Genomic DNA, 23,586 nt, shown 5'->3' on the forward strand with positions numbered 1-23,586 from the left:
TTATGGATTGTGGAAAGAAAACTGAGGCAATTGTAACATAAAATCAACCCTTGTCGTAAGGGTTATCCAAAGTATGTTTATTGTGGTATATCCCCTTATTAAGGCAAGGAAATTGAAGCATTTTTTCAAAAAGTCTTCACTTTATTCTCACATGACTCGATGATCGGATCTACAAACTGTATCTAATGCAGTTACTATGAAGATTGCATACAGTACAAGAAAGAAAATTTAAATAGAAAGCATCGGTTAAATATGAAAGGAAATTGGTGAAGTAGACACAATTTTGCATGTACCGTGTAAATTTACTACGTCGAAGCAAGATAACATAATATTATATTCAGTTCAATAAAGCCAGATATATTACTTGAAAATGATAAACCAATACAAAATAACGTAAACCAATATAACATGATAAATTATTTTGTACTGTATTTACTTTCATTAGAAATACGGTAATTTTGTATAACGGCGAATAATTTTTGAATTAGTATCGTGTTCTTTCTCTCTCGTTTTGTAATCCGGAACCATATGAACCCACCCGGAACAAGTATTCCGGATCGGAATCCTTCAGCTGTCAGTCAACTGTCAATAGACACGCCCACCACTACTGTTGTTTTCGACTTTTCTTTTCCGTAAAATTCCCACTCTGAAATGCTATCCAATGAAGTGCAATCAAAAGCATAAATTTATGCGAATTTCTTTCATCTTTTTAATAGTTTTGCTATTTGCATGCGGCTCTCTGGCAGACGACAATAACGAGGAAGAAACCGTGGTTGAAGGTAAGTGCTATAAGTGGCGAACAAAAAACAAACTGCTTTGAACGATAATGAACGCATTGCGTTACCTTTGTAATCGTCACCAGCGAATGTAGGCTCTTTTGCCGGTAGTTCTAGAAGTGCTTAAAATTTTTCACTTTCCTTCCAATTTCACAACCGTTTCTAGATTTTTTTATTTGCCGCACCTGTGGTAATGATGTCAGCGTAGCAAATTTAGCGTTCGACAAATATAGTCCCTTGGCACTAAGTGCTACGAACCACACATTTGCAGAAACCCGGTCGGTTCTAATACAGGAAGTACAAAATCCGCTCGGAATTCGGTTTCACATATTTCTAGTAAAACAAGCATCCTGTGCAAAGATCCATCCGGTAATGATTTGCACTATGTGTACCAGCATACCCATTCCATCGATCTATTTCCTTAAACATTCTTCACTTTTCAGTGGACATATAAGTCGTCTTGGTTCCCTGGATACGCTTGGAAGGTTTGTGTATGTCCCAAGTGTCACACACTGCTCGGGTGGATGTTCGAACCTATCGAAAGCGCGACTGCTGAGCAAAGTTTCCCTTCCGAAGCAGGTTTCTACGCCCTCATCTTTCAAAGCATCATTACTGAAGGATGTAAGTAAACAAATGCAACATACAACATATGTCTGGTGATAATTATTCTTTGTTGATCACTGTTTACGTTTCTTTCAGACGTGAATTCATTGCTTATGAAAGAGAAAGCTCTTCGTGATAATTAAAACACAAACACACACACACACACTAAAGCAAGGATAAATCATGGTTGATCCAAAAAGGCACATCAACGTCCTTTCCCCGGAAGAACAAGCGTTCCTCGAGGAATGCGAAAGCGAGTTTGCACATCGATTCACGGACCTGGATGAAGAGTTTATGGCTCATTGTCAGCGCGAGCATAAACCTCCACCAATAGTGCATCCGTGGAACAATCGACGTCCCGGTGGTGGCGAAGGCGGTGGCGGAAGGGGTGGGGGAAATGCGGGATGGCGAGGCGAAAGACGATTTAACGATAGACGGGGGGGCGGTCGAGCACCCTTTCATGGGCGTGATGTAAGTTATCGTCCATACAATGTTAACTATCGCAGAAACGATTCGCATCGATCGGGCCGTGAAGATAACTATCAAGATAACAGAAACCATAACTCATCGCACCCAAATTATAGATCGTCCGATCGTTCCGGAGGTCGACAGTATAATCAGGAAGCGAAACGTTAACATGCTGAACGAAAATTAAATTATGTGTGTTTTCTTTTTTTTAGTTCCACAAAACCTAAACCTTCAATGTAAAACACATTTGCTGATTCCTTGCAGTAATTGCAGTCGGTTCTAAAACGCGAACTGACCACCTTTCCTTCACTTATAACAAACACAAGTCAAGAGTGTTGAAATACGCAGATTCTTTACGAATTGTAAATAAATATCTGTAAATAAAGACTGAATTGAACAAACAGAGTTCTGTGTTACGGGTTATAATTATGCTAGTTTAATGCTACATTTTACGTTTTGAAGTCGTTTTCAACATGTCCGTTAATGGAAACGAATTAAATTATTCAACGATCGGCACATAGAATGTGTTAGTAAACACGTGTGACACCGCTTGCCCAAAGACAAAAGTACATTTACATTCCTAAACCAATAATTTTACAATGTAGTAGTATCCTAATCAATTCAATCTTCAAAAACAGCCACTTGCGACCGAATGGAAGATAAATTAAAACATAAATGAGTCGAACACAAAAAGTTTACTAAAGACATTTACCGATAGAGGATCATTAAATGTCTATAATTGATTGAGCACATGATCATTTTCAGTAATTTGTTTCATAGGTTCTGATCACAGTTTCATCTAGGGGTTTTCCCACCTTTAAAACATTATGATCGAATATTTCGTGACTGGTTTTACAGGAAACATATTCAGTTGCTCAGAATTACCATATTAATCTATGCTCGCTAAGAATGATCGTGATCGCAAATGATACCCCACCGATTCAAACATTTGACTGTGTTTGGGAATTCGGTTATTGTCAGCATGTTGATACGAATGTCCTTGGTAATCTTCGTATCTCGAACGCTTTCAAAGGAAAGATTTCTGTTTTGTATAAATGGAATTATAATACATACCTCTACCATCACAATTCGTCTACGCCCAGCACGGTTGGGATTGTAAACCAACACGTGTATACCGTCCGTGTGTTTTTTTTTCTTCTTCTTTTTCGCGAGAGCCATTGTGGTCCGCTCTCACGAGCACTGTGTATAGTAGTGTTTTTGCTCGCCGTGAACGATCAATGCGGTGAGAGTGCGTGCATGCAAGAACCAACCGCGCTCGGATAACGTAGTATCTCCCTGGTGTGCCTCTAGTTCTGGTCACCACGTAAACCTGTGTACAAGCTCACGGCAGCAGTAGGGCCCAAAAACCGAACCGTCCCAGGTGTGATTGATTGATACTGATATTTCTTTTACGGTGCTACTGCCCAACACAATAGAACCCGCGTTTGTGTTTGTCCGTGATCCGATCCGAGTTTGACATTAAAACGGTCGCGCAGCGTTCACGTTTGTTTTAAGGAAGCCCGGAAAACTCATGCATATGCAACACACACGGTATGCCTAGCAGATATTTGCATAGATTTATGTGCGCGCTGCCAAATCGTCACCGTGCAGTGCATTGATCGTGTACACGCGTGTGTGTGTGTGTGTGTGTGTGTGTGTGTGTGTGTGTGTGTGTGTGTGTGTGTGTGTGTGTGTGTGTGTGTGTGTGTGTGTGTGTGTGCGTGCTGGGGACACGCACACTTGCCTCGTTAGTGAGACGGATGCGCCCGTAACGCGGCGGGGTTTGCGCATGCTCGGACAAGAGGTTTCACGAGCTGTCAGTTAAGTCACGGGAATGAAGAAAACGATCAATACTGCTGGAGATTGCAGCGATCGCACTCATTTCCCAACGAAGCCCGCTAAACGGAAACCAACAAATGGAAAAGCGTGGGCGATTGTGCCTGTCGCCAAATTGTGTCCTGTTCGTTTGACAGTGTGTAGCGTGTGTAGGGAAAGGCACTATTTCGAGGAACCTTTTTGCTGTGGTTAGTAGCTGTACGGCGAGTGGTGAAAATTGGTGAAAATGGTTTACACTAACACATAGTCACAGGATATATGAAAAGCTACCATCTACCCATATTCCGCTGACCATAGCAATTGTACGGATAAATCAGTGGATAATGAAAAAGAAACAGTGCAGTCTCGATTTCGAGAAAAAGAATTGGTGCCATCGACAAGCGACAAGCGGTTGTGCTTTTATTGATTGGTCCGAATTGTTGGAATATTGTGTAGCGGTTTTCAATGACGACGACGTTTTCGGTTGGTAGTGGTACCAGTGTTTAAGTGAAACAATGATTATTTAATTTCGTTAGTTAAATTTCGAACCAAATCCATAAATTAGTACGCTTCTTGGAGGCCAACAACACAGAGCGAGAGTGAGTGTGACCGTGCATAACTCCTAACGCATGTGTAACGATCAATCAACTGTGCGTCACCGCGTGTTTTGCACAAGCAAAAAGAAAGAAGCATCGATTCGTACCGGTTTATGATCGTACACGTATAGTAGATCGTTCGTTTTGGTTTACCGTAACTGGAATCGACACGTGTGCAAGTGAAAGCAATCAACAAACCTTATGCTTCAGTGGTGCCTAATAGTGTTAAAAGTTCTATAAACATGAATAGTCCATGCTATTAGCAAACGGGCTTGTGTACTTGGAGTTTCCCTCCAAAAAGAAAAACGCTCCTGACGCATCATTCCGAGCGCGCAAAACCGAATCAAACAAGGGTCGCTTGGCTGTGGGATCAATCGTTTTTTTTTTGTTGCTTTTGTGAACCCATCGAAGGACGAAGGAGTGGAGGCACCATACTAGCGGGGCCTCCTAGCTCTCCCTCGATCGTACCGCATCACAGTTATGACAGATTTAGCGGCAAACGCATGTTTTGACGCATTATCGGTGCTGAACAATGTACAGCTCGTTGAGAATGGTAAGTACAATTTGTGGCCTGCTCGTTTCAGTTGACGTGATGGTAGTAGTACAGCAGCACGTGTTCAGTTCCAAAACTTACCTACCTTGTGGGTGTTGATTTTGTTCGTTAACACTGTTTAGTAGTGTTTGCTATCGATAAGCCGTTCGGGGATCGTCATTTGGCTATGCAAAAATCCAACAGCTGTATTGATACAACTGGTTTGTGCTATTTAAATTTCAACATTATTTACCTTTCGAATGGCAATTGTTACATACAGGTTGGACCTTTTTTTTACTTAAAATGAATAAGTAATGGTAAATGATCACATATGAGCTGAATCTTTAATCTAAATATGAGACTTAAACCATGGTTGTTAAACCATGGCTTAATCCAACATGAAACGATCGTTCATTCATCGCATGGATATTATTAAGAATTCAAGGACATAATCACTGTGGCACTACTCTGTATCCTACAAGAGATTTTTTGTAACGTGTAGTAACAGGAGCGCATATTATCCGGGTACCTTTTATCCGGATGACCCATTATCCGTGCAGCTGGGAAATGACAGTTCCAAAGGCGAATTGACATATTAACTACAAACCGGTGATGGCAAGAAATAAAAGCCTCCATAGGAAATGATACAATTGGCTCAAGTTCGACCAAATAGAACAGATTTATTTTGCAAAGTGCACCTAAGATAGTGCACCTACAATATTTACAGATTTAGAAAAAAATCCACCCATTCTACACTAACCATTAATATTTATCAATAAAAAGAGTTGTACCTATTATCCGTGATATTCACTTATCCGCCAGGCACCGTGTACCGATGACCACGGATAATCGGCGTTCCACTGTATATAAAAATTTATAAAAAACTAAATATTTATGAGAAATTAGCTTCATCATACGATTCATCCATAAGCTAGACAAAAAATGTTTTTTGTGTTTACTAAAAGGGCGAATACTAGTTTAAGTAACTTCGGTTCTAATCACTTTTAGAGTGAGGTTAGGCATCACATTTTAATCTTTAATCTGAAAAAGATGATCGATTTGTTTCGTTTCTTTTTTTTTCTCTTCTGTTCTGTTGTTTGTTAATCATACATTATTGCAGAATGACACATAAGAAGAAAAAAAAACATCTGCCTCGCATTATTTTCCTTGTTCGCGAATGTGTTCGTTTGTTCCCAATTTGTACGTTAATCGTAATATTCACCGCTCTGTGAATACTAATGCTTAAACAAACTGAACTATGGCGTGACACATGTGTGTGTGTGTTTGAGGGGTGTTGTTTTTTTTAATTTCCAATCCCTCACCACCGAAAGGGTGGTGTTTTTTTTGCTTAATTTTCATTACGAGTTGCGCAGCTAGAGAAAATCTCACTAATATTGTGAAAGAATATTTAATGTTTTCCTTGTTGTTAAACCCTTTAGGGTAGGGTGGAGTGTTGGAGATTTTTTTTGAACTAGCTTTTATTGTTATTTATTAATTGTTGATCCTTTTGAACACAAAATTTATACCTTAATAATGTTTTAAAAAATTTAAAAAATGATCAATTTTTCAATATCTTCAACAACATATGCTGCCCTTTCGTTTATGTTTAATACCAACGGTAAGACAACATTTTCAACATTATATTAGATTTTGAACGCATTACTTCGTTCTATAAAACGTTTGGTGAATAGAACCATAGTTGAATAGAAAACCGCCCCATTAATTAAGGGTTAATGCTTTCGCGTCCGGGTGTGCGTATGCGTGTGCCCCGGAATGTAATTAATCGGCCACACACAAACCCACAGCCACAGTGTGGAGGCTAGGGGTGAGAGCGGCGAGTGCATGAGTCAAATAGACAATGTTTCATTTCCCTTCTGGCCGATGAAGATTTGGCCATCCTTTCCTTCCCTTTCGTATTTCGTACGCACCGCAGCAATTGTGAATGAGAATGCGGGACCATGTTCACTCTGTTTGTGTGCGTAAGGGTGAACGGTGAAGTAGGTTGGTACCTATCGTGATCGCGGAACGCAAATATTCTGTCACAATCACGTTTTCACGCACTTCGTCTCACAGCGCGAGAGAGAGAGTGTGAGAGAGTGAGAGAATGAAAAACCGAAGAGCAATGGTACCCAGCTCACAGCATCCCAGACCGTTCTGTGTGAAGGTGTGCGCGATCCTCGCCGCGGAGATGATCTCCCTGGTACGCTCCCCGTATACGTAAGGGCTTAGCGGCGCCAGACTAGCTAGTATTGCGCTTAGTGTAGTCGTAGTCGCTGGCTGGCCTAGTGGTGGCTGGTGCTGCTAGTGCAACTCTTATCCTTCAAGGCCTGGAATCGACCGCGAGAGGAGTCAGCTCTCTTTGACGGTTCGGCTGGCGCGGAGGGCCTGTGCGCTGGTTGAGAGTGGAAATTCACATCATCCGTTTTTTTCTTATTCATTCCGTTTTGCTGCGTTTCTGTTTCGTTTCATCTGCGGACTTCCTGTGCGGGGGAAAAAAAACCTCCCACCAACACCCACACACACCCACTCGCTGTGTGCACCTGTTCCAAAAACGCGCATCCTGTGCCTTACGGCCATTGGAATTACTCATGTTCGGGTGCACTGGTGCTGTGAAAATTAATGTGTCCCACCACGATAATCTGCCCATTCTACTTGACTGCATTTCGTCCAACTGGATCCTGTCCCTGCGCGTACGCCGTCCGTCATCATCACCATCGCCCACATCTGGCCATCACACGTTGCATCGTACGGTACGATGATTCTAGTGTGCAGCATCTGCGGGGCTTCGCATTACACCCAAAACTGCCCAGAGTATGCCAAAGGGGATCATGTAAGTACAATTAGTCGATTCGAGCACGTTCAGTTGCAGGGCAATCATTAGTCGATAAGCAAAATTTGGTTGAAAGTGTGTTCCCTTCCATGCAGAGCAGTGTTTAATGAGTTTGACGATGGTAACAATACGATGAAGAGGCAATTATCATGTCATGTTATTGCTATATTTCGTACCACGCGAATAGAAAAAACAGCGATTAAATTCATTCAAATTAATTACCCACAAACACACTACGGATTGGTTGGTCAAACATTAACAACATGTCCGGTCAACTAGACCATGCGGTAAAGGCAGGACTTGGCGAAATGAATTCCTTTTATGGAAGAAATTACGATCACGATCTCTTGTCGTTCCTGCGTATATGTGTCTGACAGTTGCTCTTCTGGTGTGTTTTGTAAGCTCGTGATTGCGTGCGTGCGTGTGTGCACACTTCCGCCCAATCCGACCGAGGCAAGAAACTCAGATCACCATCCACTTACCCTGGCCACGAATCGTACCTATCGAACCGATACGTCCTAAATGTAGCTGCTGGAATGGTACTACAAAGTGTTAACAGAATGAACACTTTCTCCGATTAAATTATATAATTTACGCATTTTATAATGTCCATGACAACACACATGTGCGCAATCCGGTCCTGTTTTCGGTACATGTCTGCGCAGCAGTTCGCTCTCGCACTCGTCCAAATCGTGGCAGTTCGCAGTGTTCGAACTGGGTTGGTTTCCGTTGGATATAGTTGGACGATCAATGGGGAAGGGCCGTGTGGTTACAACGGGTTGGAAGAAGAATGGTCAGGAACATACACGGCAACACCGAAACCAGCGCAAACAGGGGCAAAACGGAGCAGAAGGAAGGAAGGAAAGCGGCGAGGGAGAGGGTGATCGTGATCATCGTAGTGGTGGAGAAAAAAAAAGTCAATATTTTTATCCTCAACGTGCACACGACCGTGCACGACTACAGTGAGAACAAACGGCACGGAAAACTGTGCGTGTACGTGTAGTAGGCCCGCGGAAAAACATCATCCAAGTATTGGTGGAAAACTGATCGACGGAGCATAATAAGGTAGATCGCGAGATACACTGAGCAAGGTAGAGAGCAGGATAACGCAAAGAGAAAAACAGGAGACTAATAGAGAGAGGTAGAGAGAGCGAGCGAACGAGGGAAAACTTTATGGAAAACACATTGCGTGTGTTGACTGAGATTGACGGCGACCACTTTGCAAATGGTCGGATCGGTACGGCAGCAGCGACCGTACCTCGTGTAGATGAATTTTTGTGACAGCAGGGAATAGTTATGTGTTTTTGTGTGTTATATTTCACACCATTATTCGCCCCCCTTTTTAGCACCCGTACACCCATCCGATGTCGGTCCCGGGTGCAGCAATTTTCCGTCCGCATTTCACTGTGCACATCCCTCGCTCTCTCTCTTTTTGGTGCGTGGTACAATTTTCCACAATTTTCGTGCTTTAACAGTGAATTGGTGTCATCTGTGTCGAATCCAGGGCGAAGAGAGCCGAACACACGCACGCACAGACGCAGCTTTCGCAGCTATTTAGATTCGGACAAGTATTAGCTCGGCTATTCCAGCATTATTTCCAGTGCTGAACGCTAACAATGCGTCTCGAGTATGCGCTTTTTACTGCAGGAACGGAACACCAGTACATAGTAGCATGTAAAATAATCAATGTTTTTTCTTCACCATGTCCATCATCCTACTCCCATGTTCGGTTTTCGTCGAACTTCCAGGTTAAGGATAAGCCCGCGCTTAACCTTTCAAGGTCGTCGGTCCCGAACGGTCTACTGATAATGGACACCCATTCGGGTAGCTGTGTCGTCACGTCGCAAAAGTTTGCCAAGGGAACCCGGTTCGGTCCACTGCTCGCCCAGAAGTCTTACGCCCCGATCAAGAATATTCCATTTCCACTCGTACTGTTTGCGGGACCGTACTACCATCAGGACGAGTATAGCAGCGATCTGCAGTCACTGCTCAGCGGTACACGCAACATCTACCTGGACACACGGAACGAATCCAAATGCAACTGGATGATCCACGTTAATCTGGCACGGTTTTCCAACGAGCAGAACCTTATTTGTTATCAGGTAAGACGGGAAATCTGACATCTTTTTATGTCCTAATGTGAACTCCAGCATCGACAAACAATATATATTGCCAATGGGCCTTGGAGTCTGTTATCACCAAATTTGTAATGCCGTTTACTATCGTCAGGGAGGTGTGTATGTGTGTGTGTTTTTTTCTCATGGTTCCGATTGCTTATCATTAATACGCGATCGAGTAAGCGTAGTAAGCGAAATGCACAAAACAATTGTAATTAATGTTCGCTTATCTTTAAATAGTTGTTTAGAGACAGATTAAGACTTTCGTCGGTAGCATGTTCATTTACACTCCCTGCACGAAACGGACTACGTTGTAGCGGAGGTTGGAACCACTTATCGCAGTTAGCAAAATTGGTGTAACAGACATCCCGTCAACTACTGGTCCCCCCATTTCTAATTGCTTTCATGTATATTTGTAGGAAAACGACGAAATCTACTATACCGCAATAAAGGACATTGAATTGGGAGACATACTACGGGTGTGGTACTCACGTAACTACGCCGCCAAAATCGGTGCCTCAATGTTGGAACCCAGTCCATACGATATCTGCACAAATATACTCCGTTCGGTCAGCATGGATTATGGGTTTGATTTGGAGAAGCATCAAAACAACAACTTCCTAATGGATGATGTCTACAACCGTCCATCGGTGACCGTTGGAAATTGTGGAAGTACTTCGGTGGGACAGAACATCACATCGCAATGCGGTACTACAGCAGCTAGCACAAGCACCATGACTGCAAATGGAAGTCCTTGCACATCCACCATGGTGCTTCCATCTTCCTTTGACGATCGAGCATTATTGCAGCACCACGGTTTGGGATGTAGCACCAACAATGGGCGAAATTCAATCGATATCGATAATAATAATAACAGCAGCAGTTTTTGCATGGACACCGACAATGGTCCCATGATGGCAAAGGGAGCAGCTGTAGGATCTCCCGCTTCCACTACGATGACATACGACACTGTATCGTTACCACCGATCGATAGTCTGATGAAAACGACTTCACCAAAATACTCTACCTCCGCCTCGCAGCAACATATCTTCGATATGGATCTGCTAGATTCGGGAGTCTCTACAAACGTGCCTGATTTGGTAGACGATTATTTCAACACTTCCTCGCTCATTCATTCTAGTCACCATGATGAGCCTCAACACCATCACGATCACTTCCTCGAATATGAGAATATGCAGCAACATCAGCACGGTATGTTGCAAGGGCAGCATCATGGGGGAGAAATGATCTCATCGTTGCATACGGACGCAACAACCGAGCTACGGTTGCCACGACACGTTTACTCCACGGAACAGATATCGCCAGCACATACGCATACGCATCATCTTCAGCATCATCATCAACAGCAACACCAGCAGCTAGGATCAATGCCGACCGTTGCCGAGTTTCAGTGCCTTCCGAATGATACGTTAAGTCCTGCCGATCTGATAAACATTTCGCTCGGTGCGAGCGATGTCAACATTGCGTTTGAAACGGGCTTTGGAGATTCAGCAGGAGTTGGCAACTTAACCGATGGAAACCATAGCCTGTTAAGCTATGAAAGAGGCACCGATGACATAGATGGCGCATTTGGTGATAGCGCCGGTTTCGATCTACTGGCAACGACAACGCATTCTGTGCACGAAAATGACGGACCGGGCGATAAAATGCACAGTCGATTTTCATCCTCATCGGACTCCCTGATCACACTGCATGACACAGGTGTTGGTGGTGCTACCGCCACTCCGACACCACCCTCAATGGTCGTTGCAAGTAATGCAGGGGTAGAAGTGGATGCAGATAAAAAGTACATCTGTGAGGTGTGTCTGCGCAAATACATGACCAAATCGAATCTCGACAAACACGTGCGCAAACACAATCTGTATTTGTGCGTGTTCTGCATGAAGCTATTCCAGCAAGCGGATGAGTTGAAGGAGCACGAGTGTAGCGAACGCAAATCTAAAACGGCTTACCTGCACTGTCCAAAGTGTTTGAAGGTGTTGTCCAATTCTTGGTCATTGCAAAGGCACATGAAAATACACAAAGATCTCACCCAAGAGGAACATTCAACGTTGGTTCCAAACAGTGCGCCTGTTGAACAATTGGAAAAACTGGCCGTAGATGGAACAAACGGTTCGAAAGTGGCAACTGCATCGTTTGAAGATTTATCCAATCCTACCCCGATTGAGGATTTAAAACCAAGCATCGAAGCACTAGAGGGAGCCGGAAACATATCCCTACGGCTTACTGCAGACGCGGACGACAAAAATGATATCTTAAATTCGGAAATGACTGCTGCTGTGCAACGTGATGCTAATCCTCCATTGCTAACGGAAGCGGAAATAAAAAAGGAACCCACCTTCGGAAACACGGGCTCAACTCCTGCATCGCCGCAAACTAACGCTGCAAACGTGTCTAATCTCACAAGCATCATCCCCATTACAAACATGAGTTCTAGCCAAGATATGATCACGAACGTGCAAGCTGCCAACGGCAAGCAGCTCTACAAGTGTATCGTTTGTTCGAAGCTATTCAAAAATCCCAACGCACTCGAAAAACATCTCCGCAAGGTGCACACCGTGTATACCGTCTCAAACGATTACAAATCGGAAAAGAAGGTATTAAGTCAACTGAATCAGAAGAAAACTTCACCGATAAAACCAGCGATTGCCAAAGCATTGGCTACCAAGCTTTCGCAAAAGAGCAAAAAGCAAGAGGAAATGGCAGCGGCAGCTGCAGCAGCCGCAGCAGCAGCAGCAGCGGCAGCGGCAATGGCAGCAACAACGGCCCCTAATTCCGTCGAACATACGGATGAAAAGGTTTTGTCTAGAAACACCGGTATGAGTGCTGGTGGTGGTGGTACATTGGTTAAGCAAATACATCAAGGAGCAATATCCGTAGCCGCATCTTCATCATCATTATCCACAGAACATGGAACCGTTGGTGGACAATTGCGGATTCACAGTAAAAAGAAACATACATCCGGTTGTGTCAGTGATGGAGGAAGAAACACCCTGGACAACGTGTACAACAACAGTACTGTGCCTATTGCAGGAGCTCAAATCGTGGGTATTAACAGTACGATCACCGGCGTGAGGATCACTGATCCACTCATACCTACCAACAATGGTGAGGTTTGTGCAGTACCACACAGTGATGTGGCGGCGATCACAAATGGAACAGTCACGTCAACGACAGCATCACCCGCAGCTGGCAAATCTCATAGCATCATCATCATTTCTAACGTGGAACTTACCAAAAACAATCTGATCGATACTAGTCAACTGTTTCTCAACCAAGGTAACACGCACGGTACCGGTGCAGGTAGTAGCGGTGGCATTAACGCTTTAGGAAATAAAATCGACCTGAAAGTATTAAACTCTACGGACAAACTACCGAAGCTGGTGCCCATCTCCAGCCATCTTCCGCCGCATAATCAGCTGCTTCACCATTCTCAACATCATCAACAGCAGAATGTTGTTGGTGCCAGCTTAGCTGGTACCACTACTTTACAGCTTTCTGGTGCTACCATAATGGTTCCTTCGGGCATGACTTCTACAGCGACTTGCCATAAAAACGATGTAGGAAGCGTAGCTGCCGAAGGTGGAAGTTTGTCCGATGGGCATCGTTATATTAACGGAGGTATTCTCACGACACCATCCACCTCTACGATGATTGCACCACACACAGCTGCCACTCGCATGCTTACACTTTCAAATGTTTCGGTGGTAGAATCGAACGGTGCTGCGAACAACGGTGCCCTGGAAGATATGAACGTTGATGAGAAACATCAAATTGACAAAATCAACACCGGTGTGAATCAGGAAGATCTATCCGTAAGTGAAATTTTGTTCGAATTTAAACCATATTTCTGGAATCATTGTACTCCTCTATATCGTAGAATTTATTTTATAACCCAGTGTGTTTGCTTGTATAATCTACTAATTGAGCTACAGCTTCACTAACAGTTTATCTTCTATTACCTTTCTCGATCATCGCAATGTGGCTTTATATAAATGGCTTATATATACGCTTCATCAACTGCAATTATAATGCTGCATCGCGTTACAATAGGACGGTCGTGAATGCACATTGACACCCGATGATGAGTGCAGCATATCGCAAACAGCGCTATCCACATTTCCCTGTGAAGAATGTGATCGTGTATTTTTGAAGGTAAACAACAATTTTGATTTGCTTTTCCATCGAATAACGAAATGCTTTAAGCAGCATTAAGCTGCATTAATTCTCATGCAGTGTATATTAGATTATAAATGTGCTTCATTGATCCTCAATTGAGGTAAACTGTAATAGTGGCAAATCTTTTCTTTATGCAATTTACAAAAAAAAATGTACATTTTCTGTTACAGAACTACCAATTGAAGCGACACATGGAAATCCATGACAGTGTGTACTATACCTGTCCATACTGTGATCGTGGCCCGCTAAAGGCAAAGGCCTCTTTACGAAAGCATCTTTACAATGCTCATGCTGATCGGGCACCACCGAAAGATCAGATCAACAAATTCATCACAACGCTCGTGGTGACGGATGAAAATGTACTCCGCGAACTGGCCATGAAGAATGAACGTAAAATTCGCAACAAAAGTGCTAAACAGCAGGCCAAACTGATCCAACAGCAGCAACTACAGCAGCAGCAGCAACAATCACCACAGCTACAAAGTATGGCCACGATTGATATTTCATCGCCAAGCGATAACTTCGCGTGCCCTTCGCCGGGACCCGCTCCAACAGATGGTGGCATAATTATGTACGAAAACGAACTCTCGGAATCGGTGCTGAGTGACCAAGTCGAAGATATGCTAACGTTCAAAACTATCTTCCCAACGGAGGAGGGCAGCATCGGTGACTCTTCCATGGATCAGATCGATCATGTGGTGCTGGAAAGTTCCGATCAAACTAGCACATGTAGCAGCAACAACACGGCAAATGTAGTGAACAGTGGTCAAGTGAATGTTCTCAATCATGAGGAAAAGAAACGGAAAGCAGGCACGGATGGCCGGGAACTTCAACGGCAACAGCAACATATGGCAACCGAAAGGATAGCGATCACTAACTCGTCTGTCGCTGACGGTAAGCGAATGAAAATCGCCAGCTTAACACCGTGCACTAGCGGGGCTGATCGTGTTGATCAAGCTAGCAGCATCATTTCCCTTGGTAGTACAATGGATGAATCTTATGAAGTTGAGCCACTGCAGGAGAACAGTCATAATAGCAGTCAGAACGGTCCATTGATCATCTCGTCCTCCAATGGCACAAGCAACACGCTTCGATATTTACGCAAGAACCATTTATCCACTATTCCAACGACGATCACGAATTCTGCTATTGATTTGGTTACACCTAGCGGATCATCATCACATGGCAATGGTAGTCAGCAGAACCAACATGGCCACCAGTATCAGCATCAAGGTAATAGTGCCGCTGCGCTGGATGGAAGCGGTCAGCTCAATTTAGACAGTCTGTTCGGTAACATATCGATCGACAACTATGAATTCGATGATAATGCCACTATTCAATCGTTCAGTTTAATTGAGGAAAAGTTTAAAACATCGTTCGACCAGATCCAGGAGAAGCTCGATGCCGAACTTCCGTTCGACGAGGAACAGATCAAATGGCAAAATAATATCATGACAAATGATTCATCTAACGAAATCGGCGACAAACTGTTGACTGGCGAAGGAAACATAATGCTAATATAGTTTCTACGAAGGCTCTCCATATTAAGGCTTAAGGATGCTGCTATATCAGTAGCTAACGCAGGTCTTTTGTTCGTCTGGCGTTCATTTATCGTTTGTGATGCAGGGGACATTCTATATTAGTTTCTTCCATCACAAGTTTTATTCGAATGCGGGAGGGTAATTGTAAAGCTTTTACAAAATGTTTGACATACTAAAATAACTGACAACACGTTGGCGCACCCATTGTAAACCAGGCGCCAAGTTTTCTTTAATTTATTTGAATTATTTATTCAATTTGTTCTTGTTTAAACCATTTTTGCTTTAAAAAGTTGTTTGTTCGTTTCACATGAATTTTGTACGTAAGACCATAACATCCAATCATTTCACGTGTCATGTTCTATGGGAATTCAAATTATAAATTAATGTTATGATCTATTTATTAAATTATACTAGCTATTAATGCATCACCCTACAAATGAATTTTTTTATATATGGATGAAAATCGCGCTTTAAGTTTTCTTGCCATTTCTTGTTTTTGTACAACAATTAAATTACAACACTAAAGACTATACAATTCGATTTCGTTTCCTCCATTGAAAGTGGTATAACTTATCGCATCATTAGTGAATGAGAGGGAAAAGATTATACAGCATCATCGATTGGAGCGATACCATTATTATACATAATTCGATTTGCAAATCCAAACGTTGGAGGCAAACTAAAAACTTGCGTGTGCGTGTGTGATTTTTATAGCTGGTGAAATATTAACAAAATACTGTTCAAATGTGTTTTATATAAAGACTCTAGTCTACTGGAAGAGGTTATAGATGATCATATACTTATTTGTAAGCAGCAGTTTATACTAAGGTTTTTTGATCTGCATTCACATTTTCCCAAGCAAACGTACCGAAACGGTGTGATATGCGAGTCCATAACATGAGAATATAAATTATAACGCAGATCGAAAAGCACTACAGCACTTATCCGACTTGTAAGCAGCCTGCACCGGACTGTGTGTAAGGAGCAAGGATTGACGAACGTAACTTGACTGAAAGTTTTTAAGCATAATGAGAAGAAAAGGACCATAAAATAACTATTGTTTAACGTACATAGCTATGATACTAAAAGGTATAGGATCGGCAATTTGAACGCAGAAACAAAACTCGCATCGAAACCAATACATGTCATTGCGCCATTTTCTTTTATTTATGTGCTGTAGTTAATTTATCGGTTTATTGTACCATATTACAACCAGCTAGTTAATAGAATAACGATGAATCGAAGATGTATATTGTATACCAAATGAGAATTGTTCGACTACAGCAACATCGAAAGTGGGAATTGAAACCAAAGTTTTCTTACATGAATTGAATTTTCTTTCTTACCTTCTACTAGTGTTATAAGATATTGTAACGTTTGCTTAATACAAGAATGTTTTAAGTAAAATAATAAACATGCGGAAAAGTGCTTTTTATTTATAAATCTAGAAATCTCGCAACAAATATTTACAAGTTTTTTACAAACATGAATTTGAACGACTTTACTAAAGAAAACTAACATCTATTTGTTCGTATTGTAGAATATTTTTAATGAAAAAAACGAAATTTAAATGATCAATTTGCAGAGAAACAAAAAAGAAGTTTAATTTTAACGCATGTGTAGGATTTAAAAAAACACCACCCTAAAGAAGCACCCTGTGCCCTGTGCTTCGGAACGGATCGGTGAACCTGTCAAGTGAGCACGGAATTGGTGTCAGCGTGCCATCACTAGCGAAAATTTCCATGTCGATTTATCAACCTTCCGTCTGTTTACTTGCGTTTTCGTGCAGCATAAATATCGGACAAAATACTCAGCGAGAAAGTTTCGATTGTGATTTTCTTTGCAAAACTATTACACAATTAGGAGTTTAATCGGTTTCTAAGCTATCAAAATGGATACTTTAGGCACAGAGATTGGTCAGAAAATGAGGGTAAGTTTGGCAACTTGTTTGGTGTCTACCCCTATCGGTAATCAGTGAACTAGGGAAAACTTAACACATTTCGTTGTACGGTGCATTTCAGAGTGCCGTAAAGGCAAAGCTGATCGAACTTGGCACCGGTTCGGCGACCGGTTATATCGATGATGAGTTACCGGATTACGTGATGATTATGGTGGCAAACAAACGTTCCCGGCAGCAGATGGTCGACGATCTGTCACTGTTTCTCGGTGCACAAACCGAGATATTCGTAAACTGGTTGCATCAGGTGCTGCAAAAGCTGCAGGAAGTGACGCTACCGGCATCCGCTGCCACGAAGTCGAAAGAAAGCACCAAAAGGAAATCCTCCGAGGTGGAAGACAAAAAGAAGGACAAGAAACGGAAAGACAAGAAAACGAAACGGAGAGACCGTAGCACTGACGGGGAGGAAGCTGCAGACGCTGTCCCCGGTCGCACGAGTGGTACGGAAGACAATACACCTCCAAGGCCGGCAGTAGTACTGCCGGCAACCTCTATAACAGAAGTATTCGCACATCAGTACATAGAAAAGGCTAAGAAGTCGCTCGAATCGGACAGCATACCGATCGCGAAGAAAGCACCTGCAGAACGATCCGAATCACGGGATCGAACGAAGAGCAATACACCACCGACGGCCAGGGAAGAGCACAGCATGCCTTCGATTGCCGATATCGCTAGTGCAAGTGTTGTCCAAAAGCACCACAAGGAACTTTGTGAGCTGAAGGAAATTGAAGAAAGAATTAGTGCTGCGAAGCGCCATTTAAAGTCATTAGGAACGGATATTTCAGACGAAGATAGTGAAGATTTGCTCCTGTTGAAGGCAAATGAAGATGATTTGCTCCTGTCACGAGTGCGGTCGGATGAACCAACTTCAACGCGAAGTACCAAACCGTCACAAAGCACAGTAAGTAAACAAAGGCAACGAATAACTATGGGCCCTGAGGAGCCTCCGAAGCAAGCGCCACCAGCTCAAAGCACTGCACCATTGGCTGCTTCACGGTCGACAGACTCACAACAAGCTAATGCTAAGAAACGGTCAGTTTTAGAACGCCTGGGAACCAAAAAATCTTCCATCACTGCTGAGCGAGAAAAAAATACAAACCTAGATACAAGAACTACGCGAGAACCTGCCACGAAGGATGTGAACAAATCTAGCGACGCTGCAAATACGGGCAGTTCTGGATCAAAAAGTACCATCATTAGCCTATCGGCACACAGGCGAGAGGAGAGAGAAATTTATGTGCCGCTTTTTCGGCGCAAGGAAGCATCACAGGATCAAACAGCATCAAAAAACCGATTGCGGCAGGAGACTACAATAAAGGGAGACAACCGTCAAAGGGAAAAAAGCCGTGAAAGTAACACCCGCGACACAAGATCTCCTGCCGCACGATTACCACCATCATCTCATGCACGCACCGATAGCAATCGTGAAAGATCTCGAGAAAGTAATTTTCGTCGTTTAGAGCGCGATCGTGTGGAGCGCGTTGATGATCAATCGATGGGACGCAAATCTCGTCCGAGGGAGCGTTCGCGCAGTCGCGAGTGGCTCAGGGATAACAACCGGGAACGTTCCGGTTCTGGTGGTCACGTCAAGAATGGGACCGACACCACAGTGCGTGGACGCATAGGTTCACGGGTGATTGTGCTTCCACCGAAACCGGAATACAACGAAGACGTGATCGAAGTCCCGGTGGCGAGCGTTATCAAAGTACAACCACGGCCCGTTGTACCAAAGGCAAAACAGCCGAGCAAGAACCTGTTGTTAAAAGCAATGGCCGAAGCACAACGGTCGACGGTAGCGAATCTAAAGAAAACGATTGATAACACCAGAGATATTGGAATGCATCGTACAGATATTAAGCGTAAACTTGTGATTGAGATTTCCGGTGTTACTAATAGCCATCTGCCCGTCGACGTGCAATACGAGCGCGTACCGGATACCCACTACACGTCCCACGAAGGAGTTACGTTTAACAAACTAAGAGAGGAAGACGATCATCACGAACAGCAGGAAGAGGAAGAGGAGGTACACGAAGTGGATATAACAAACCAGGTGTTGATGGAGGATTGTGATGTAGATGAGGAATTTAAAGAAATCCTTCAGGACGAATACGAAGGACCGAAATTATCCGTAGCACAGGATTATGAAATGGAGGTAGCAGAAGAAGATGTAGCCAGCACCAAACAGGAAGCAGTTACAAACGAAAGCAAGGATACAAAATTTGTGGTCACTTTAGATGGAGCCTTTAAGACGTCTGTAGACAGAGAAGTATCACCAAGTCACACGCCACCACCGCCACCCGTAGCAGCACCCTCGGAACAGACCAAGGGAAGAATGTCCGTGAAGGATCGAATTGGGTACAAAGTTGGTGCCCGAGAACCGGCAACAAAGTCTCCCAATCCAAAGGATTCCAAAGAGATGGAAGAAACGCTTAAGAAACGTAAGGAACGATTTAGCGAAAAGCTTGTAGCAGCCGCGGCAACAGCAAAACCAGCTAGTAAGAAACCTTCTTCTCCAACTGCTCCGTTAAATGCTACTTCACGAGGAGCGGCATCAACGCATGGTAATAATTCATCCTCGTCGAGATCTAACCGATCGCCGAAAACAAATTCACGTTCCACCCAAAGCCACTCCTCGTCGTCGCGTCGTCGAACACCATCGGTTAGCCCGGAACGTGGCCCAAGGCCCAAAAATAGCTCCCCAGTCGAAAGTCGTTCGAAGCGTAACGAAACTTTACGCAATGTTTCCAGCTCACCGAATCAGTTGAACGAGCTGTTACTGCAACGCACGAAGGAACTAATGGATGACAGTGTTTCCTCGTCGCCGATCTACATGTCCAAATCAGATTATGACAAAATGGAACCATCGTCCCGCAAGCGAAAGCGGGTTTCTCCGATTCAATTCGACTTGACGGACGAGGACGAACGGCACGACAGTGACGATGACTATCATCATCACCGTGATCGAAGAGCACGCAGCAGAGAGGAACATCGCGCACAGCATCGCAGTCCATCGCGAGACAGTGATGACCGGTCCGTGACGAGAAAGGATTCGCGCCGCGAATGGGAACGAGAAGGTGAGGGACGCGAAAGTCACGGCGGCAGAGTCAAATCACCGGGGAGGAAAATTAAGAAACTTGAATCAAGCCGCAAATTCGACGATATTCCGCCACGTGAGTAATTTACCGTTGTTACAATGCTTCCAAAATGGTTTGTCTAATTGTCTGTCAATGCCTTTCTGTTGTACCCTTTCTCAGTGCTTAGTGCCGTTTCTTTGTCCGGAGCGGAAGGAAAGACCACCAAGATGGTTAGTAGTGGTGCATTGAAAGAACGATGCAAATATTTCCCCAACTGTCGCCAGGGTGATGCCTGTGAGTTTCTCCATCCAACCACACCATGCAAAGCTTTTCCTAGCTGCAAATTTGGCGACAAGTGCCTCTATCTTCATCCAATGTGTAAATACGATCAAACCTGTAACCGGTTGGACTGTAGCTTTATGCACTCCAAAAGTGCATCCACAGGCACATCCAGTGGCTTATCGGCGCCACCGCTAGGTTAGTTGGACGGAATCGAAGCACAATTTCAATCAGGGTATTTAATGTACGTTTTATGTCTTCCTATTTTCAGCTTCATCCGTCGTTCCGGTACAAAATTATAAGTCGATTATTGCGAAACCACTTCCACCTGTGTGCAAGTTCTATCCAAACTGCGTCAACAGCCAGTGCCAGTATTTTCATCCGAAGATGTGCCGCTTCGGCAAACATTGCGTTAATAAGATTGAGTGTAACTTCTACCATTACGATATACCGACGAAGGATCTGCACGATGCATCATCAAAGGACAAATTTCGATGGATCTCTCCATTCTCTGCTTGAGTGGCGCTTAGCCCAAACTAGGCTATAGTAGCTGCTGGTAGGCAGCAAAGACACATTGATTATAACTTGATTTGTGCTTTTAGTTCTCTTTCGCTTATTGCTCATATTGCTTCGTTGTGGTTTTTATCGAGTTTTTCAAACAGGTTTAGATTGACAAAACTGAACGTGCATGCCACAAGGTACTGCACTTTCTTCCGCTAGGCGTTCGTTTATTATGTGCTAGATTTAAAAACAAAAAACAATAAGACACATTGGATATTTATTCTACTTGTGCAAATCCTAACTAATGCTTTAGGGCAACACAAACATACGAATCAGTTTACGTATCTTATGAACGGTTAGATTCTTTTATTGCAAAAAGGAAAATACATGTATAGGCAAAATATTGAATGTACTCATGTATGAATGAATACAAACTACAAAACACATTAGTTTACATAACCGACATTGGATTGATTGTTGCTCTCAAAACACAACAAAACACTTATTAGGTAGATAGAAGAAGTGCATCATCCGTTAGGAGAGGTGCTGCGTTTCGTAAAGATCAGCGCAAGGAGACGAATATCCTTTATTAGGCACTTTGCATTATGTGCTGATTTGTGTAAGCAGGCAAACATAATATTAGATGTAGTAGCATGTTCAAAGAATAATTAAATTTAATCGCTCTGAAATTTTCGGACATTTTACTAGGACATTTTCCGAAACGTTTTGGTTTGGGCAACTTACAGTTTGTTTATTTATTTAAACTTTTTACCTATACCTATTTACCAACCCAGCCCATGCTTTCCATGCTCATGTACTGTCCCAAATTTGCTGCACATTATCCAGCACAGTTTGTTGATCGGACATTTTGTGCACCATGAAGTATCCTTGAATCTGTGCAGGGCTAACATTGCGTCCGTCGGCAGCGACACGTTCACCGAACAGGCGTGCATTTGTTTCGGCGTCCGTACCGGTGTAGAAGCGTCGGAACATTTGCTCCATCTGATGGCGTGTACAGTGGCCAACGTATTCTTTCACATCAACCCTGCCCGGTCGTATGAGGGCCGGATCGAGACGCTCGAGATAGTTTGTGGTCATGAAGACAATGCGTGCCTCGGTCGATGCAACACCATCGAGACAGTTAAGCAGTCCACTGAACGTCACCCGATTCAGTCCCTCAAAAGCTGCCTTTTGCTGTAGCGTGTCCTGGCGTGACACAAACGCAGCATCGATGTCCTCCAGTAGTATGATGGACTGCTGGGGTGCAACGTTCATTAGATGATTTAACCGATCGTCGGTAAGGCCACGCTCGGACAGATTTAGCAGACAGATGCCGAACTCGATCTCTCCAGCTAGGGCAGTGATGAAACTGGATTTACCGCAACCCGGGGGTCCGTGTAACAAATAGCCGCGTCGGTAGGGTATACCACGGTCCGAATACCATTGTGGATTTTTAATAAACTCGCGGCAATCGCGCAATATTCGCTCGGAAACGCCTTCATCCAGCACTACGGAACCTATGGGACGACGCTTTCGCGGATGGCCGAACGGTCGCCATTCGGATCCCATTGCTGTGTACATAATCGTTTTGCCTTCCGTGTTTTTCAGCGCCAGTTGTCGGGCTTCTTCCAGAATCTTAAAGTACAAGTTCTTATCCCTACCGAAGGCGGTCAGCTGTACCGTTTCCCACGGTACACCCATGTGTAGATCGAGCGTGTGCTGTTCCCGCGCACGGTCCACCTTAATCCATGTGCCGCCATACCGCATGATGTGTGTACCGACGGATGGTATAAAGTCGTACCGCGTTTTAACGTGCCCCGTATCACGCTGCTCAAAGGACGTTTCGACACTGAGATGCTGCGTTTGACGGGCACCCTTTTGTGTGATCCACTGGAGCAACCATTGGTACGATTTATCCCTGCATGGTACCTCAAGCGTAATCATATAGTGCCGCCGGAACAGTATCAATGCCCCTTGCATTCCTTTACGTAACATTGCGGCCCCGGCACCGATACCGAACAGACCGAAGCCGGCCCCGAAATAGGGATTGTCGGAAAGGGCACTAATGTACTCCGTTATGGTCATCTTGCTTGTGATTCTGCGTTTCGATTGCGGTGTTGATACTGTTGCCTGTTAATATTTTTAAAACACTATTTCTACAATTATTCCTCCCATGCCACACGACCTTGCGCCTATGTTGACTGCGATATGAACGTCAGAAAATCCAGATCACAACAAACGGACCGATAAATAAGCAAAATGTAACTAAAGAAAAGAAAGCAAAAAAAACCACAGCT

General features: G+C 43.6%; 4 protein-coding genes across 6 annotated transcripts; 3 read left to right on the plus strand and 1 right to left on the minus strand.

The window, feature by feature from the left end:
• Nucleotides 1–412: 412 nt before the first annotated feature.
• Nucleotides 413–1,650, plus strand: LOC125766563 (protein cereblon-like). The gene is made up of 4 exons (XM_049432629.1): nt 413–779; nt 943–1,145; nt 1,220–1,397; nt 1,476–1,650. The coding sequence occupies exons 1-4, from the start codon at nt 662–664 to the stop codon at nt 1,520–1,522; spliced, it is 546 nt and encodes a 181-aa protein (XP_049288586.1). The 5' UTR covers nt 413–661; the 3' UTR covers nt 1,523–1,650.
• A 365-nt stretch (nt 1,651–2,015) lies between these two features.
• Nucleotides 2,016–16,921, plus strand: LOC125766535 (uncharacterized). Of its 3 annotated transcripts, none has more exons than XM_049432573.1 (6): nt 2,016–4,811; nt 7,556–7,620; nt 9,369–9,722; nt 10,157–13,573; nt 13,812–13,913; nt 14,108–16,921. In XM_049432573.1, the coding sequence occupies exons 1-6, from the start codon at nt 4,739–4,741 to the stop codon at nt 15,458–15,460; spliced, it is 5,364 nt and encodes a 1,787-aa protein (XP_049288530.1). In that variant the 5' UTR covers nt 2,016–4,738; the 3' UTR covers nt 15,461–16,921. The 3 variants fall into 3 exon arrangements, with proteins under 3 accessions (XP_049288530.1, XP_049288531.1, XP_049288532.1); XM_049432575.1 differs by lacking the exon at nt 2,016–4,811 and adding an exon at nt 5,936–7,185; XM_049432574.1 differs by lacking the exon at nt 13,812–13,913.
• Nucleotides 16,922–17,068: 147 nt separating this feature from the next.
• LOC125766537 (zinc finger CCCH domain-containing protein 13) lies at nt 17,069–21,978 on the plus strand. The gene is made up of 4 exons (XM_049432579.1): nt 17,069–17,408; nt 17,500–20,605; nt 20,690–20,986; nt 21,060–21,978. Exons 1-4 carry the CDS (start codon nt 17,370–17,372, stop codon nt 21,305–21,307), a joined length of 3,690 nt encoding a protein of 1,229 aa, XP_049288536.1. The 5' UTR covers nt 17,069–17,369; the 3' UTR covers nt 21,308–21,978.
• A 35-nt stretch (nt 21,979–22,013) lies between these two features.
• Nucleotides 22,014–23,585, minus strand: LOC125766555 (mitochondrial chaperone BCS1). The gene has a single exon (XM_049432619.1). The coding sequence runs from the start codon at nt 23,372–23,374 to the stop codon at nt 22,100–22,102; it is 1,275 nt and encodes a 424-aa protein (XP_049288576.1). The 5' UTR covers nt 23,375–23,585; the 3' UTR covers nt 22,014–22,099.
• Between the last annotated feature and the right edge of the window lies 1 nt (nt 23,586).

Source organism: Anopheles funestus, chromosome 2RL (assembly GCF_943734845.2).
Source record: "Anopheles funestus chromosome 2RL, idAnoFuneDA-416_04, whole genome shotgun sequence".
Lineage (NCBI taxonomy): Eukaryota > Metazoa > Arthropoda > Insecta > Diptera > Culicidae > Anopheles > Anopheles funestus.